Source organism: Camarhynchus parvulus, chromosome 3 (genome assembly GCF_901933205.1).
Source record: "Camarhynchus parvulus chromosome 3, STF_HiC, whole genome shotgun sequence".
Classification (NCBI taxonomy): Eukaryota; Metazoa; Chordata; class Aves; order Passeriformes; family Thraupidae; genus Camarhynchus; species Camarhynchus parvulus.
Window position 1 is genome coordinate 4,316,263 of NC_044573.1, and position 16,203 is coordinate 4,332,465.

General features: G+C 45.8%; 1 protein-coding gene across 5 annotated transcripts in view; it reads right to left on the reverse strand.

The window, feature by feature from the left end:
• The window catches only part of EML6 (EMAP like 6), an 89,886-nt gene extending 78,338 nt beyond the window's left edge, over positions 1 to 11,548 (reverse strand). For all 5 annotated transcript variants that reach the window (XM_030945976.1, XM_030945975.1, XM_030945979.1 and 2 more), the window contains exons 1-2: positions 11,393 to 11,548; positions 9,854 to 10,541 (exon numbers count right to left, since the gene is read on the reverse strand). In XM_030945976.1, the coding sequence (XP_030801836.1) occupies positions 9,854 to 10,050 (197 nt within the window). In that variant the 5' untranslated portion in view covers positions 10,051 to 10,541; positions 11,393 to 11,548. The remainder of the gene's footprint in view (positions 1 to 9,853; positions 10,542 to 11,392) is intronic.
• Positions 11,549 to 16,203: the final 4,655 nt, after the last annotated feature.

Genomic DNA, 16,203 nt, shown 5'->3' on the forward strand with positions numbered 1-16,203 from the left:
AAGCCACATCCAAATCCAGCTCAACAGGAACTTGTCATGTCTATGGGACTGCCTTACAGTAGCTTCAAAATGAACTCTTATCAAATGTAAATACAGCAAGTTTCAAATAGCAAGTTATGTCATGTCATTAAATTCATGTTTTCCATAAGTAAAACTTTCAATATTGGATTTCTGAAGAAGCAAAGTGTCACTGGTAGTGCTCACCAACCTTCCTGTTCCACTGAAAGACGCATCAGGCATTTTGAAAAGATGCTCACAAACCACTTCAGCCTCTCTGTCCTTCCACAAGAACCAGCTGCACTAGGCACCCTCAGAGTACAGGACCCTCCCTATTATTCAAAACATGTCTTTCAATGCAATTGAAGATTATTAATTATCCAACCAGTTATTAATTTTACCTGTGTTTTAATGGATGTGCAGCCAGTCACAGACACAAATAGGAGAGAGCAGGTGTGAAGTTATGACACCACTAAAATCCATGACATGCTGTATTTAAGGGAGATTATCATGATCCAAAGAATGCCTTTTAAACTTCTGTTTTGTGAGACTAATACCAGGAGTTATATAAACAAACATGCAATTGTGCATTTCTGTGTTTTTATGTAAGCACTGTGATTCATTTTCTTGCCTATTACTATTATTTCTCTTTTTCTCTTGGTTTCTTAGCCAACTCTTCAGAGCAGAGATTGGGAACCTGGAGTTGTGCTTTCAGTGAAACCTCAGAGAGCTGGGCTCATCAGAGCCCTTTTTGCTGTATTTTAGGCTCAGTGCTGCAGTGGAGGCTGAAGAGTTTTTGCCATTATGTAACTGCCTGGCAGCATGTAGCTTCAGGCAGTTATAATCTGGTTTACTGCTTGTCATTTGCTAATACTTGGGGTTTTTTTCTCTAGCTTATGCTATCAGGGATGTTACAGGGGGGTTTGCCTTCCCAGTAGGAGAGAGAGAGGCTTCAGCCCCAGCTGCCATGATCCTGTGGAGAGCACAGCACATCTCCCTGCTCCCCATGCACTGAGCCTCCTGCGCCAGTGCCCCCTGCCACACGCATGCTGTGCTCAGTCCTCCCTGCTGGTGGCTCCATGACCCTGCCCTGCCACACGCAGGCAGGGCTCTGCTGGTGGCTCCATGTCCCTGCCCTGCTGGTGGCTCCATGACCCTGCCCTGCCACACGCAGGGAGGGCTCTGCTGGTGGCTCCATGTCCCTGCTCTGCTGGTGGCTCCATGTCCCTGCCCTGGGCTCTGCTGGTGGCTCCTGTGCCCCTGGAGGCTGTGGCTGAGCAGGATCTCGGAGCACAAGCCCAGGGTAAGATTTAATTCCAATAAAATCTGCTCATCGAGTGCATTCAGCAGGGCTGGGCAGAATTCCAGATTTAACCATAGCATGGCAGCCAGCCAGGAGTGGGAAATAGCAACACAACACACTTGGTGCTGTGCAGGGACAAAGAAACAGGTCCCTGTATTGCTGACTGGAGATCCTAAATTCTTTCAGAGCAGTAAAAATTACAAGCTACTAAAGAGGCTTCACATGTCCTTGATAACAGTTTACATATCTACTTGTTTTTCTATTCTCTTACAGTTTTCCTGGGCAAAATATCCTTTTCCCTTCATTCTTTTCACCCATGGCAGATAAGACAAAAGATACATCACAGCTAATTCTTCAGTACAAACCTAAGGTAAGAATCACAATGGACAAGCTCCCCCTGGGAAGGGAGCAGCCAAGGGCCAGTGTGAGGGCTCCTTTATGTGTCTGCACTCTGCTCATTCTGCAAACAAAACTAAAATGGTATTTTTCATGCTGTATTTTATTTCTCTCTCCATTAACTCAATCTTCTCAAAGGAGAAAAAAAATTAAATCTGAAAATCTGATAGAAGCCATAGGAAAACTAAATCTGAAAATAAAACTAACAAAAAACACAAAGCCCTCAAAACTCTATGTTCTTGGCTAAATTCTATTTCAAAGGAAGAAATCATATCTATTTTCTTAAGATTGAAATTATTTATAAAATTGCTTTTTTTATAAAAGTATTAGTGTTCTCCCATGGAGGACCTGAATTTATGAAAAGTGATTTCAAAAAGGATATAAGGATAACTTAAAAGGATAAAAGAAGAATTTTAATAATCTGAACTGTTCTTGCCAGAGAGGAGATAAGATGGAAGAGAGATGAGCCTAAAACAATGTGTAGATTCCTTTAAAAATGTGATCTTCCTCCAGTTAATGGAAGGGAAATAATGGGAACTAGCTCTCTTAATTTATTCTTTGCCAAAATTTTCTGCCACAATATGAAATGGCAAATTTTCATTTGAAATGAATTTGAAATATTTATTTGGAGATCTGTGATACAATTATATCACAAACTCTATATTCCAAGAGTCCCATATCCAAAAGAAGGCCCCCAAAACTTTTGAGTGCATTCTGAGTGGCATGACCTCTAATGAGAGAAACCAACTGATTATTTGTGGGAAATAAAAGGAGGAGGGAAATGCAAAAAGAGGGAAGGGAAGGGAAGGGAAGGGAAGGGAAGGGAAGGGAAGGGAAGGGAAGGGAAGGGAAGGGAAGGGAAGGGAAGGGAAGGGAAGGGAAGGGAAGGGAAGGGAAGGGAAGGGAAGGGAAGGGAAGGGAAGGGAAGGGAAGGGAAGGGAAGGGAAGGGAAGGGAAGGGAAGGGAAGGGAAGGGAAGGGGAAGGGAAGGGAAGGGAAGGGAAGGGAAGGGAAGGGAAGGGAAGGGAAGGGAAGGGAAGGGAAGGGAAGGGAAGGGGCATTTCTTTAACATCATTATTTAACAACATGAAACAATCAACAATCTCATCAAGTCTCAAAGAAGAGAATGGGAGTGCATATGGAAGGTCACAGTGCTCTGCTGTGCATCTTTTGCAAACGCCCAATCAATTATTACTTATGGCCACAATTAATGAAATCTGCCAGACCCATGGAATGACGTTAACCCAACCTGCGGCTACGAAGACACAACAGAATTCCTGCCTGGGATTTGAGTGGGTTAATTGTTTTAAGTATCTTTTGTAAAATTCTCTTTTCTGCAGCCCCATAGCCTGGGTGCAATTCTTTAAAACTTGGTTCTGGCATTAGAATGTAAGAAGGGCCACCCGAGGCAGAACCTGGGGCGTGTCTGGAAACAGGAACTCCGGGTTAGACCCTCAGCCCTACCAAGCCTCACGTGTACACAGCCAGCCCAAGCAGGGCAGGTGACAGCAGAGGGACAGTTCACTGCCAGGCCACAGCCACACACCCAACCAAACCACAGAGAGCTCCCTGGGGAAAGGCAGTTCCATTATTCCCCTCTTGGGAAGGAGGGACTGCATTATAAGGAGCGCAGCGCAGAGATGCACATCCTAAAGCAGCCTGAGAACGCAGCCTGAGATCCCAGAAAGCTTTAAAATGGCTCTCTCAACTAAATACAGCTTTCATAAAGACTCATATAATAGCATTTTAGACACTTGTGGCCACTCCCAGATGCCACATATTTTAAAAATCTCAAACTACCCCCCTGTGGAAGTAAAAGGCCAGCACATATGCAACAATCACTGCATCTGCACGAGACCTTGAATCAGGAACACAACTGAACACGATAAACTTGTTTTACAGCCAATAAGAAAGAGCAGTTTCAGTTTCACTGAACAGCAATTCAATATTTTTTTAAATAAATAATTTCTAAACAGATGAGAATCCCTCAGAATCCTAGAGGGCTCAGGAGCCTGCTGTAGACCTACTGCTAAAACCTCATTTAGGTGCAGCCACACTTGTACATGCTCAGCACTGGTGTGACCAGGGCCAGAGAGCAGGTCCCAGTGGCCTCACCTCTGATCTGCTGCCACAGAGAAGCCACACAGAAAGCTCAACCTTTCCCTCATCATAGATTCTAGCACTGGGAGAAACCAAAAGGTCCTTTAAGGACCTTACAAAGAGTGCTCAAACACTAGAGAGATGAAAGGAAAAGTTAAAGAAATTTAAATTTAACACCTTTTCTGGTCAGACAGCAGCTGACTGTGACTAACCTCCAGTTAAAGAGCTCCTAGGATGCAGAAAAGGAGGCACGCTCTGCCTAATCAGGGTGAAAGCAAAAGGGCTCCAGCCTTAACTGCAGGTAGAGCTGTAAACAACTGAGGGTGTGTTTTGTCTTTTGTACTACAGTCAATTTCTAAAATAAACAACAACTCTTTAAAAAAACCAAGAAAATTTTTCTTCAAAAGTACAGCTCATCTTGCCCAAAACTGTTATTCTGCAATTAATATTTGCAAGTAGTAGGTTACTACCACAGTAAGTGATACTTTCAATATTTATCTCTACGTGTGGATAACAGTTTCTGAGGGTGAGGAAGCAGACATTTGGCATGAATAGATGCCCAATTTTCATGTGGAGGCATCAATATTGGTATGACTACATATAAACTGCAGTGCCAGTCAGCAATTTTCATGTAGGGTTATGCCTTGAACATTCAAGTCTGCTACAATAATGGAGGCACTCAAAATTCCCTATAAAAAATCCAGTAAAATCTTTTGTACTAGGGAGTGTTAGGCAGCCAAAATAACAGGGTTGCTGTGTCACTCTGAGAGTAACCTTTATTTTATGTTCTGTTTTAATTACCATCATTTTAGTGAATTTCCATCCATCTGTCAAGGAAGAAAGAACAAACTTCACCGCCAGCACCCACAGAAGTTCCAGCAGTAACGTCAAGCACAGCGAGGTTCATTGTGCTGCTGGAACACTTAAAGAAGCTTGACATAAACAGAGACTCAGCCTTAAGATCAGGCCTCCCTAAAGCTTTAGGAGTCTGTTCTCAGGCCTTTATAAATACCAGCTCTGAAGGGGAATTTAAATTCAACATGTCTCTTGGACAGCCAGCGCAGACAGCTAAATGTTCCTGGGATAGAAGTGCACCTCATGAAAAACAAGCTGATCTTCCAAAGAACAGTTTTTAGGTGGGAAGAAAAGGAGGCATTTTTGCTCTTCACCAAAGTTCCCAGTACAAAAGGATAGGAAAAGTGAGGCCAATACCACAAGCAAGCCTTCGCCTCAAGTAATGAGAACAACTAAAGTTCCCAAAAACCTGAGCAGTTGGCAAGTCAGCAAAAGACCTTTTTACAGACCTCCAATGCCCTCCTACCTTCACACAGAAGCATTCCAATACTTGGAGCTGCAGGATTTTTTTTTTATTTGAAATTAAGTTAACTCATATGAAAACATTCTCTGTGAGTTTTCATCCTGGTAAAGAATGATTACACACAACTACCTGACCATCATGACTCCTGGCCATCTGAAATCAAGCTGAAATAAAATAAGTTTAAAAATTGCAGAGTCTCAACACATAGGAAATGTAAAAAAATGTATTAAAAAATTCGGTTTAGACTGCTCTGGTTAAAGGCTGTGGATAAATGATGACCATTCTCATCAACATATAGTGACAAATGCCTGCTGAGCTTCTCTCCACTTTTAACTGATCTAAGTGTTTCTAAATCACTTCCAATAAGATACTGTGACTGTATATTCCAACACGTCTGATGCATTAATACAGATATTTAAGAAACCAATTTATAGCAGGTCACACCCTGATAAAGACTTCAAACTTAAGCACAGCACAGCACTCAAGTAGAGGCAAGAGGCCACTGGAATTTTATGGAATAAACAGCATTTTCCCAAGGTTTGCCAGCATCGAAAGCAAAGGAGGCAACAAGCTGATTAGAGGAGTTTTTATGGGGGAACTAATTCCTTTCATACAAAACTCAGTTAACAACTTGCTGCCTCAGAACAGTTCCCAAAACCCTGCTTCACCCCAGGTGTGCCACATCTGTTAAGTCGGGATGGCTTGGTGGATGCACTGGTGTAGCATCCACATAAGAAACAGGGCTGGAATTTCTGTTGGTGAAAATCTCTCCTAAAATCTCCCCTAAAATCTCTCTTTTAGGTCCCTGAATCTCAGCAGTCCTGTGGGGTCACCTCGGGGGTCTGAAGTCCAGGGTTAGCCCAAGCTGCAGGCAGTGCAGCTCCCATGCACTGATGATAAACAATAACCACAGCAACCTGAACACCACTCTGCAACCAACACCTGCTGTCACCATCCAAATGGTGGCAACTGACAGAAATTTAAAGTATTTTAGATCCCTTAATAAGCATAACCCTATAAATAGAGATATTATAACACATAATTTTAAATAAAAAATATTAATGTACAATTCAGATAATCTGTCTCTGAGGTTTTGACTTGCACGGCTCTGCAAATCAGAAATTCCAGAATTATATTTACTGTGGTCAGCAAAGCACAACATTGCTTGAAGGATGTACTCCTTTTTTCCCCAAGACAAGAGATCCACATCCTGACACACATCCTGTCTCCTGAAACGACCCTTGTGGAGAACAAGCCAGGCCTCCAGCGGCTCCCGCAGCCCAGGAAATCCCATCCCCGCTGGCACGGCCGCGCTTTAATCCCAATCTGTCACACAGCAGCACCCCAGCACACTGAGAGCAATATTCTGATAAATCCCACACTGTGAGCAGCCCTACATAAACAACAGCCCTGCAATCCATGGATAACAGCAGGGCTTTGCAGGTACTACAGACACCTGGGAGGGGGAGCAGGCTTGCTGCCTCACCAGAGAGGCATGGAGGCAGCCAGGATGCAAACCTGCTTTTGTTAGTGCATAACATACAAAATGTCAGATTCCACAAGAAACCAGGGTGTGTGACAATGTAACACATTCAGGACAACTGCAGAAATTCTTGGAACTCGAAAACAGGGAAAAATAATTTTGTCACTACACCACAGGAAATATTTCTCAGGGTTAGGAGTCTCTGTTCACAAATGACTTCTGCAGAAACAGATAAAATCAGTTGTATTTTAAGTGATAGTGAGAAGAATCTCAATGGGTTATATTCTTATTTCTGTGGCTTTTACATGCACAAATCGCAGAAAAATTATAGGAAAGAACTGTCTCCAAGACTTACTTGAGAGAAAAACAAGGATTGATCATTACTGTTCTACAAGTAATGCCCAATATTAAAGTAAGGAAACCTGTTCTTTTGGAAGTTTTCAATTATTGTCAAAGCCAATGCTCTGGAGGTTACTCACAAACTCCTCTGCAAAGAGGGCTCACTGACAGGTTAAATCAGTGGTTCAGGACCTCATCACCTCCTGGAGTTAAAGGAGGAGGCACTGGAAGCCCAGCACCTGGTGCTGGCTTTGCACAGAAAACAGGACAATTCCGAGCTCCCTTGTTCCTGCTAGAACATCGACCTTATTAGCTGAGTGCAGAACATTCAGTTCTTGTACCGGCAGAACTCGCCTTTCAAACGGGAATCTTGGAAAAAAAGGCATTTCTCCAATACAATAAAATTTAATCCAATACTTTCTGCTCTGCTTTAGCCCAAAGTAAATTATGTCCAGCTGCATTATCTTGATGCAAAACAAGAGACAGAACTATTAATCTTGGAGAACATGTTAAACATACACACCTGCCCTTCTCACCAAGGACAAATATCCCCTCTCATGACTTCAATAAACACTTCAAGGTAACACACAATATTACTTCTGAGAATCGTGGGGTTCTCATATTTTTTTTCAACAAAACAGCATTCACAAAAACACAAAAAAATTCACTGAAGGAGACAACAGCAGTCCTGAGAAGCAGAAGATCTCCCCACTTGAAGGTCTCCCAGTCTCGGTGATTCACAGTGTTTTCCAAAATCCAAGTTTTCTTTTTTAACAGTATTTCAAACCTCTTTAGAAATGACAACCTGTTGGACTGCCAATGCACACCCTGCTGTTTAGAAGCTGGTCTCAAGCAAGTAAATCCCAAAAAACCCCAGAAAAATTGGATAAGTACATTCATCCATTCATCTCAAATGGATGAGAGCTGTGAAGCTTAAAGTGTGAGAATTTAAATTCCCACATTTATTAGTGATATCAGCAATGACCACACAAGGCACCATCTGCTCTGAAGTGCTCACAGTGATGGGATATTACATCAGCAGGGACTGCACAGTGCACCAGCAGCAAAGGAGGCAACCACCAATGCCTTGGTGCAAACAACAGAATATTCCAGCAGCAGTCTGGGCAGCCTGTCCTTCCTTAAACCCCTCGTGGTGACAGCAAAGAGCTGACATGAACTGTTGCTCAGCTACTGCTCATGCCTTCTGGACCCAAATGTTTCATCCTTTGCGGAAAATACAGTTTTCCACCAGAATTCTGATAGTGTTGCAGATCAGAAACAAAACCCATCTTTCCAAAGCATGAGTTGGACATTCAGCGAGTCCCTCAAGACACAACTGTTTGAACACATGGTTCTGGTTTCCTTTAAAGAGCCCAACAGGCAGAAGCAGTGTCCAAGTGCAAAGATGAGACATCAATTCTTTCTATCCCAGTTGTGCCTTCTAAACATGACACTGCCAAAAGCAGACTCCCAGTGTGACAGGTCTCAAAGTAAAGGGTAGAAGCTGTACAATACATTTGGTTTGGGGAGGGAGGTGCTGTCAGGTGTTATAATAACAATTCAAACATAAGCACAGAAGTACATAACTCTCTACATGCCCTACACTTCCTGTACCAAAGAGTATCAAATGTTATGTCCACGCAACAAGCAAAACTTTTAATTTCATGGTCCTGCAGATGTCTCTTCTCCAAGCAGCCCAGTGTCTATTTTCAGCAGCCTTTTGGAGCTGATAATACCTTTGGAACCAAAATAAACTTTGATGCACATGCACTGTACTTGATGAAATGCTGCTGCTGCTGCTTTAATGCATCCTAGAGAGGGGGAAAGGCTGCTACGAGGATATACAGCAGCCAAAGGCTCTTCCTGGGAAAAGTGGAAGGCTTTCTGCAAACAAGGATTATGTGACAATTGTGTGGTTTGGTTACAGAGTGTCAAAACTCTGGCTGCAGCAGATGCTTCCACAGCACTCCCACACCATGAGTCACCTGGGACTGTTCTGGTTCCACATCATCCAGGAAACGCTTCATTCATGCTGAACTGGGTGAACAGGGAGGGCAGCACATAGCTGTGCTCAGAGGAGTGGCATCACCAGGCAACATCCTTCGTGAGGATATTCTAGGCTCACATTTCTCTCATCAAGTAGTAGCTACATTAATTTTCTATTTTACTGATGTAAATTTCTGTATTCTGGACAGATTTTTTTAAAGACTACCTTGAACATTGTAATTGCATTTTTATTTTGTGAGGTGCAGTAAAAATATCAGCATTTCTGTAGTACGAAAACATCAATTAAATCCACTTCTCAGGCAGAATTTGAGAGAAAGGAACAATGAAGTGGACAGATGAGGAGCAAGACCTGGCCATCTTGCACCAGCATGCTTGAGATTGTTTGCCTGGAGTGCAAACAGCTGAACTTGATTTTGATTTACATTTTCTGGATATTAAAACCAGATTAGTTTGAGCTACGTGCCAGATTTATGGCACTCTCATGCTGGGATTTGCTGAGGGTGAGGAGAGCTGCACCTGCCTTCTGCACGAGGTCAGAATTGATGAGCTGGGGTCCCAGCTCAGGAAACATCAAGGTTCTGGAACCACGATTTTGCAGCACTGTTGCACTGAGATCTTCCCAGTGCTGAAATGAAGTGCTTTGCTTTTGGTGCAGTGCAAGAGAAAAATTTAACCTTCCCTCCGTTATTATGGCAAAATTTTCAAGCTTTGCTACAAAATAATGATAATCAACAGTATCTAGAGATTCAGCTCTCGCAGAAATTGCTGCTAACAAATCTGAGCTGCTCTAAAACGGCAGGTACAAGCCGAGCTGTAAGAGGCAAGGAGGGGGTATTCTGCCAGCACTACATTCTCCTCCCTTCCCTTTAAACCCCACCCAACCCCACCACCAGAGAAGTCAGCCCCCTTACCTGATAATATCATCGTTGTGCCCGAGGAAGAATTTCTGGCTGTGCTCCCTGGTGTTGTAAACCACGCCGACTCCAGCCACGAAGTACACCACCTCTTTCCCTGCCGTGTAGTACAGGTTGTTGCGGCACTGGTGGCCCCGGTAGCCGTACACCCACTCCAGCCGGAGCTGGCAGCGCGGAGCCGTCCGATCCGCCATGATAACCAGCCCCCTGCCCACCGGCACACAGAGCCGAGCGCCGGCCCGCCTTCCCCCGGCACGCTCTCCCCTTCCGAACGGCGGCGATCCCCGCCCGCCTGCCGAAGCCTCAGGTGTCCCTTCCGCGCGGGGATGAGGATAAGGATGGGGATGGGGCTGGGCCGTGCATCCGCGGATGCGGGATGCCGCCGCCGCCGCCGCGCTACCGCCGCGCCGCCACCATCATCTGCTGCCGCCGCTGCCCAGGACGAGCCGCCGCCGCTCCGCCGCCGCTGCGCGACCCGGGCAAGTTCCCGGGGGCACAAAAACACACCTACATAAGCAGCAGACCCGGCTTTTTTTTCTTTCCGAAGGCAAAGTAACTTCTGTGCGTCACCAGCACCACCTGCCAAAGTCTCCCCGCTGCGTCTCCCGTGTTGCACGTTCTTGGCTTCCTGCACAAAGCTTCCTGGGCGCTCTTCTTTTCAACATATCTACCCTCGGGGCCAGGGCTGGAAGAGAAGAAAACACAACACCCGTTCGCTAGAACCGCAGAGTGCACCTGTGTTTAAAATTCAAAGGGACTGCCTGGACGGGAGAGCTCTGCTTGGATGGGGAGCTCTCCTCGGATGGGGGAGCTCTGCTTGGATGAGGGGAGCTCTCCTCGGATGGGGGAGCTCTGCCTGGATGAGGGGAGCTCTGCTTGGATGGGGGAGTTCTCCTTGGGTGGGGGAGCTGCTCTTGGATGGGTGCTGTGGCCACTCTGGGTGGTCTGGGGGGCTCCTGAGGCTTTTCATCAGGATCCAGTGCTCCGAGTCCTCACACAAACCCTCTCTTTCAATATCCTCTCACATACAACATCCAGCGTTAATATGGGAATATTACCCCACCTTTCCTCACCCCCGGCAACCGAAAACTTTCTCCTTTTGGAGTCTATAGCAACTATGTAATTAAGGCAATCTTATTTTCCCGTTTTCAGTCACAAAACACTCCAAGTCACCAAGAGATAGAGGGGACTGTGGTTTTGGTTTTGTTTTGTTTTTTTTTCTTTTTTTTTTTCACTGTCATCCTCTGGAATGATATTATAAGGAATACATTTTCTCTCTTGCCTTCTGCTTTCCTAAAGCAGAATTCCTATCACCATTATCTGTCGAGCTTGGTTGCTGCGTGTTGTTGGCGGTAAGATATCCACTGCTTTATAGTATCACCGCACAGGCGCCCAAACCCAGCCCTCCAGAAACTCACTCCACAAGGCCACAACCGCAGGGAAGAGGATGCAGAGGAGCAGAACCAAACACCCATTTGCAGTGCACAGCGCCAGACGGACGGGAAGAGGGAATTCCAAGGCTGACGACCCCTGTACCTTTTCCCACACAACACGCCTCACACCGACCGAGCCGAAGAGCGGCGTAACGCCTCCTCTCGCACACGGGGTCACAGCGCCGGCAGCACTCCGGGACACGGCAGCGGCACACTCGCCCTGGCGGGAATGCGAACTCCGGCGCCTCAGGAGCCGCCTCGGGCGGGAGCCCGGCCCGGACGGGCGGGGGCGCAGCCGGAGCCCTCACGCCGCCGGCCCTGAGGCGGAGCCGCCTTCCCGCCTCACGAGGCGCGCGCGGGCGGCGGCGCGCGACTCCTCCGGGCCTCCCTCATGAGGGGCCCGGCCCTGAGGGCACCGCGGAGCCCTCAGCCCTGCCCTACGAGGCACACGCAGATTTAGGGAAAAAAAAAAAAGTCTTTCTGCTTTCCCTATGTGCAATACTCTTCAAAAATCTCACAGAATACAACCAAATTCGCAGTCACGTTTTTTTAACTCCTTCCCAGCAGCCGCTCACCGCGTGCACCTTGTATCATAGAATGGCGGAATGGGTTGAGTTTGAAGGGATCCACGAGGATCATCCAGTCCAGCTCCTGGCCCTGCTCAGGACACCCCAACAATCGCACCCTGTCCCTGAGAGCGCTGTCCGAGCGCTCCTGGAGCTCTGGCAGCCTCGGGACCGCGGCCATTCCCTGGGAAGCCTGGGCAGTGCCCGGCACCTTCTGAGGGAATGAGGGAAGAGCCTTTCCCTGATGTCCGGCCCCAGGCTCTGACACAGCTCCCGCCGTTCCCTCAGGTCCTGCCCTGGTCACGGGAGTGAAGAGATCGATACCGGCCCATCTTTTCCCACCCTGGTGTTATTCAATGGAATAATTTCCATATGATCACAGCTTTATTTTTATGATTTTTTTGTTAATTATCTAATTTACATAATAAAATTAATCAATATGACAGATGCGCTCTACACCTATCCAACCAGGACAAATGAAAAACTGGTTTCAAGCTTCTGCTGCCATGGCTGTCACTTCTCTGTGGGCGAGGGCAGTCAAGCTGAACTTTGTGTTTAACCCTTTAGGAAAATTTATATCCTGTGTTTTGGAAAAAAAATTATAAATTATTATCATCATTATTTTAACAATTACACTAGTCATGCACAAACACCCCATAAAAATCTCAAAGAAAAACGTTAAACATGTGGACCAACACAAGTTCAGTTTCATTCATTTTTCTATAATATATACTCTCAAGAATTTGGTAATTTTTTGATGGTGGTTGAATAAATTAATTTAAGCATGAGGTTTTGTGTAATTTTTTTGCATTTAAAAATGGCATTATTACTTTCCTATTAGGAGCTGTCATGTTGCTGAGAATGTTCCTCAATGCTGCAGCCTGCTGTTCACTGTCAGCACAACATAAATATCCTGGATGCTCTCATGGGCCATTTTTTGGGTGTTAATTCCAGGTTCTGGAGCCCTCAGCATCACAAAGAGAATGGAAGTAGCAACGCAAACCAAAATAAAGTGTGAACCTAAGTTAAAAAAAGGGCATTTCTGTTAAAAAAAGAGTAGTCTGAATATACTACCAATTTCACATAACTGTGAAAATGAATGCTTTAAAACTTAATTAAAAGAGACATAAAAATTGACAATAGCAGCAGCATTTTTCCTCCTCATTGTGGAAAGGAGCCCATTGGCTGGGAACACATACCCTCTGACTTTACTACTTTTTTTATTTTATATAGGAAACGTAAAAACCAACTAATGTAGTGCCTTGGACAAGTAGTACCTGAGTGACAGTCACCACTCTGCTGAAGGGACAATTTGCTGCTGCTGTTGTGTTTTTTGAGGGGTTTGGGGTTGGTCTTTTGGGTTTTTTTGTTTCTTTGGTTGGTTGGTTTTCTGTTTGGTTTGCTTCTTAGAAGCAAGCCTTGTAGAGAAGATGCCAGGAAGCACCACATCTCAAATGAACTCCAATCCTCTGTGATACATCCTGCCCACTCTGGACATATCCAAGAGCTGTGATTAACAATGAACACTGAGGTTTTCCCTCCCAGAAACATCTGTCTTATGTCCTAGATCTCTGCTCCACAAAATAGCCTTTATAACTCATATCTTTATGGATGAGTGTGCAGCAGATGCACAGACATGGCATATTAATTGGTATTTCAAAATTGGTACCTCTTATCTGAGCTGCAAATACTTTTAAAAATTATATAAAATCTCTAATAACTCAAGGGAGGGATCAGAAGCAGGAGCTGTGATCTAGTTCTGTTTATTTGTTGCCTGGCATTACATTAATCCAATCCTACTGATGCCTCTTGGTGATTTTACAATTTAACTACAAAATCATAACAGGGGAATTGGCTCTAAGCTCTTATTCCTTGTGGGCAGAAATACTGATTTGCATTAATGCAATGCTTGGATCCAGCCAGAAACAGCGTTAGGAAAAAGGAGAAAAGGAAAAATGGAGCCTTTTCTATCCTCACACCCGTCTTGGAGAGACCTGGCAGACCGGGCTCTTTCCAGAACCAGTTGGAGGGAAAGTCCTGACCAGCCATGACAGATTGGTTCTGCTGCTGTCCCAGAGCTGAGCAGGAGAGCCAGGAATGGCAGATGGATCACACCCACCCCTCGCAGCTCTGCACTGTGACACAGCGGCCCAAGGTCTGCTCCCAGACGCCCTCTCTCACAGGGTACTGCCTGCCTTCATCCAGCCTGGGGGCTGCCTTTCTGCCACATCTTCATGGAGCCTCAGCGACCGATTTCAAATCACTGCAGAAAGCTTGATCTTCCCACAGAATCTCCTTTTTTCCTGCCACAGCAAGGATGGTGGAGCTCCTCACCTTTCTGTATCCCGGCTGCCATACTTGACTCAACTTCCCTCCTACGATGATTCAGCTGCGACGTGTCTCAATCTTGCCACGAGTTTACATAACTCCTTAAAAATCTGACTTTCTGAGCGAAGAGAACTTTGATCGGAGCTCTTCATTCTCTCTCACCAGTCACCCTGGGTGTGCGGTGCCCCGCATCTCCCCGGGTACAGTGACCTCTCATGGACGCTGCCGGCACTCGGTGAGCAAGGGACAGTTCTGGCTCAGCTGGGCGTGGGAGGAGAGGAACAGCGGCAGCAACAACAGACTTGAAACAAAATTCTTATTAGGCCCAGATGATTTTTGCCGTTACAACGCTATGAGCCATCCCAGCGTCTCATCTAACAGAAAAAGAGTATTGTGCGACACTCCTTACTGTGGAATATAAAGTAAATTATATTTCAGAGACAGAAAAAAAAATGTGTATTCAGGCTGCACTGTAGCTGTGGTGCTCACCACCAGCGATCAGCTGGGGGGTGGTGCTGAGCAGGGGAGGATCCGGCAGGCATGGAAGCACCAAACGCTTTCCTTTCATCCCATTAGGTGTTAAAATGCCGAGCAGCCCGTTCCATGTCCCTGCCCGCGTGTCCCGGGGCTGCCCCGCGGGCTGTGCTGTGGCTGCGGGCGGGCCGTGCTGCATTATGACACACTGCGGATGGTGGGTGCGCCCACGGGCGGCGCCCGGGCACCGCAGCTGAGGCTGCCAGCCTGCCACAGCACCGCACAGGCTCCGGACAGCCACAGCCACCTGCTCAGGGGCTGCCCTCCACTGGAAGGTGTCCACTTCTTCCACTAATTTCATTCTTAACATTAATCAGGTATTTAGCACAGCCTGCTTTTCTGGTTTTTTTTTTAATGTTTGTTTCAACTCATTGGGATTTAAGTTTCTGTATTTCAGCCACCTGTGATTAGCAAACGTAGGAAAAAAACAAAACAAACAAAAAACAACAAAAAAACCCCAGACACCAAAAGTAGCGAAACTCTCATACCTGCAAGTTATTTATTGCAAAGGTCTGCAAGACCGTACCCATTTAAAGTCTGAGAACTCGACCATAAGAAAGGAGACCATGGTGAAGAGAAAAAAACATCTAAACCCATATTTCACCAGGAGAGGGATTGAGAATTCCTTTCTTTTCCTTTACCATTACCATTAATCTTCCTCATACAAAGTACAGCCCTACCACAGAGCATATTCCCTATGCAGAACAGATGGATTAACAGATTATTGGCATTAATCTAAAAGAAAACCCTCCCACCAACACATACTAAATTCTGATGGCTAAAGAGTTCTGGGTTTGTGCTCAATTCACCTGGATATGGGAAGGACCCTCTGAGAGCTTCCCTCAGCTTAGAATGTGATGTGAGGGTCTCTCCAAGATGGAAAAAAGGAGACTGACCTGACTGCAGGACAGTTCCTGTTCTTTATCAATGACAAGCAACACGGCTGGGAAGAGGTTTGCTTTAATTGATTTTCTTTGAAAATTCTCAGATTCTGTGTGACTTCTGCAATGTATCTCCAGAGGAAATATCACAACTTAGGTACAAAACAGCTGCAGTAATGTTAACCCGTACTAGAAATCTTCACCCTTCAGTGTGGCTCCAGGAGGAACAGAACATTCCATCTGTCAGCGGTCCAGCCAAGGTCACTGGTGCAATTCAGAAAGTGTCACAGCCTTCTCTGAGCAGGTGACACCGGTGAGAGTGACAGCCTGCTCCAGTTTCAGCCCCATTTCCATCACCCACCTTTGCAGGTTCCTCTTCCCCTGGTATTTTCCAGCAGCAGTCCCTCCCTTAACATGGTCCAAGAGATTCCCTCACTTCTCTCCCTCCTGCCCTGGCACACAGGTGTGTGCACTGACCTGACTTCTCTGACTTGGCTCTGGCCAGGGAGGCTCCTCCTGGCCTCTCTCTGCAAGGAACTGCTCCCTGAGGTTCCAAGGCTTACTGGGATTCACTCCTGCTCCTCAGCAACTTCCAGTCAGTCCCT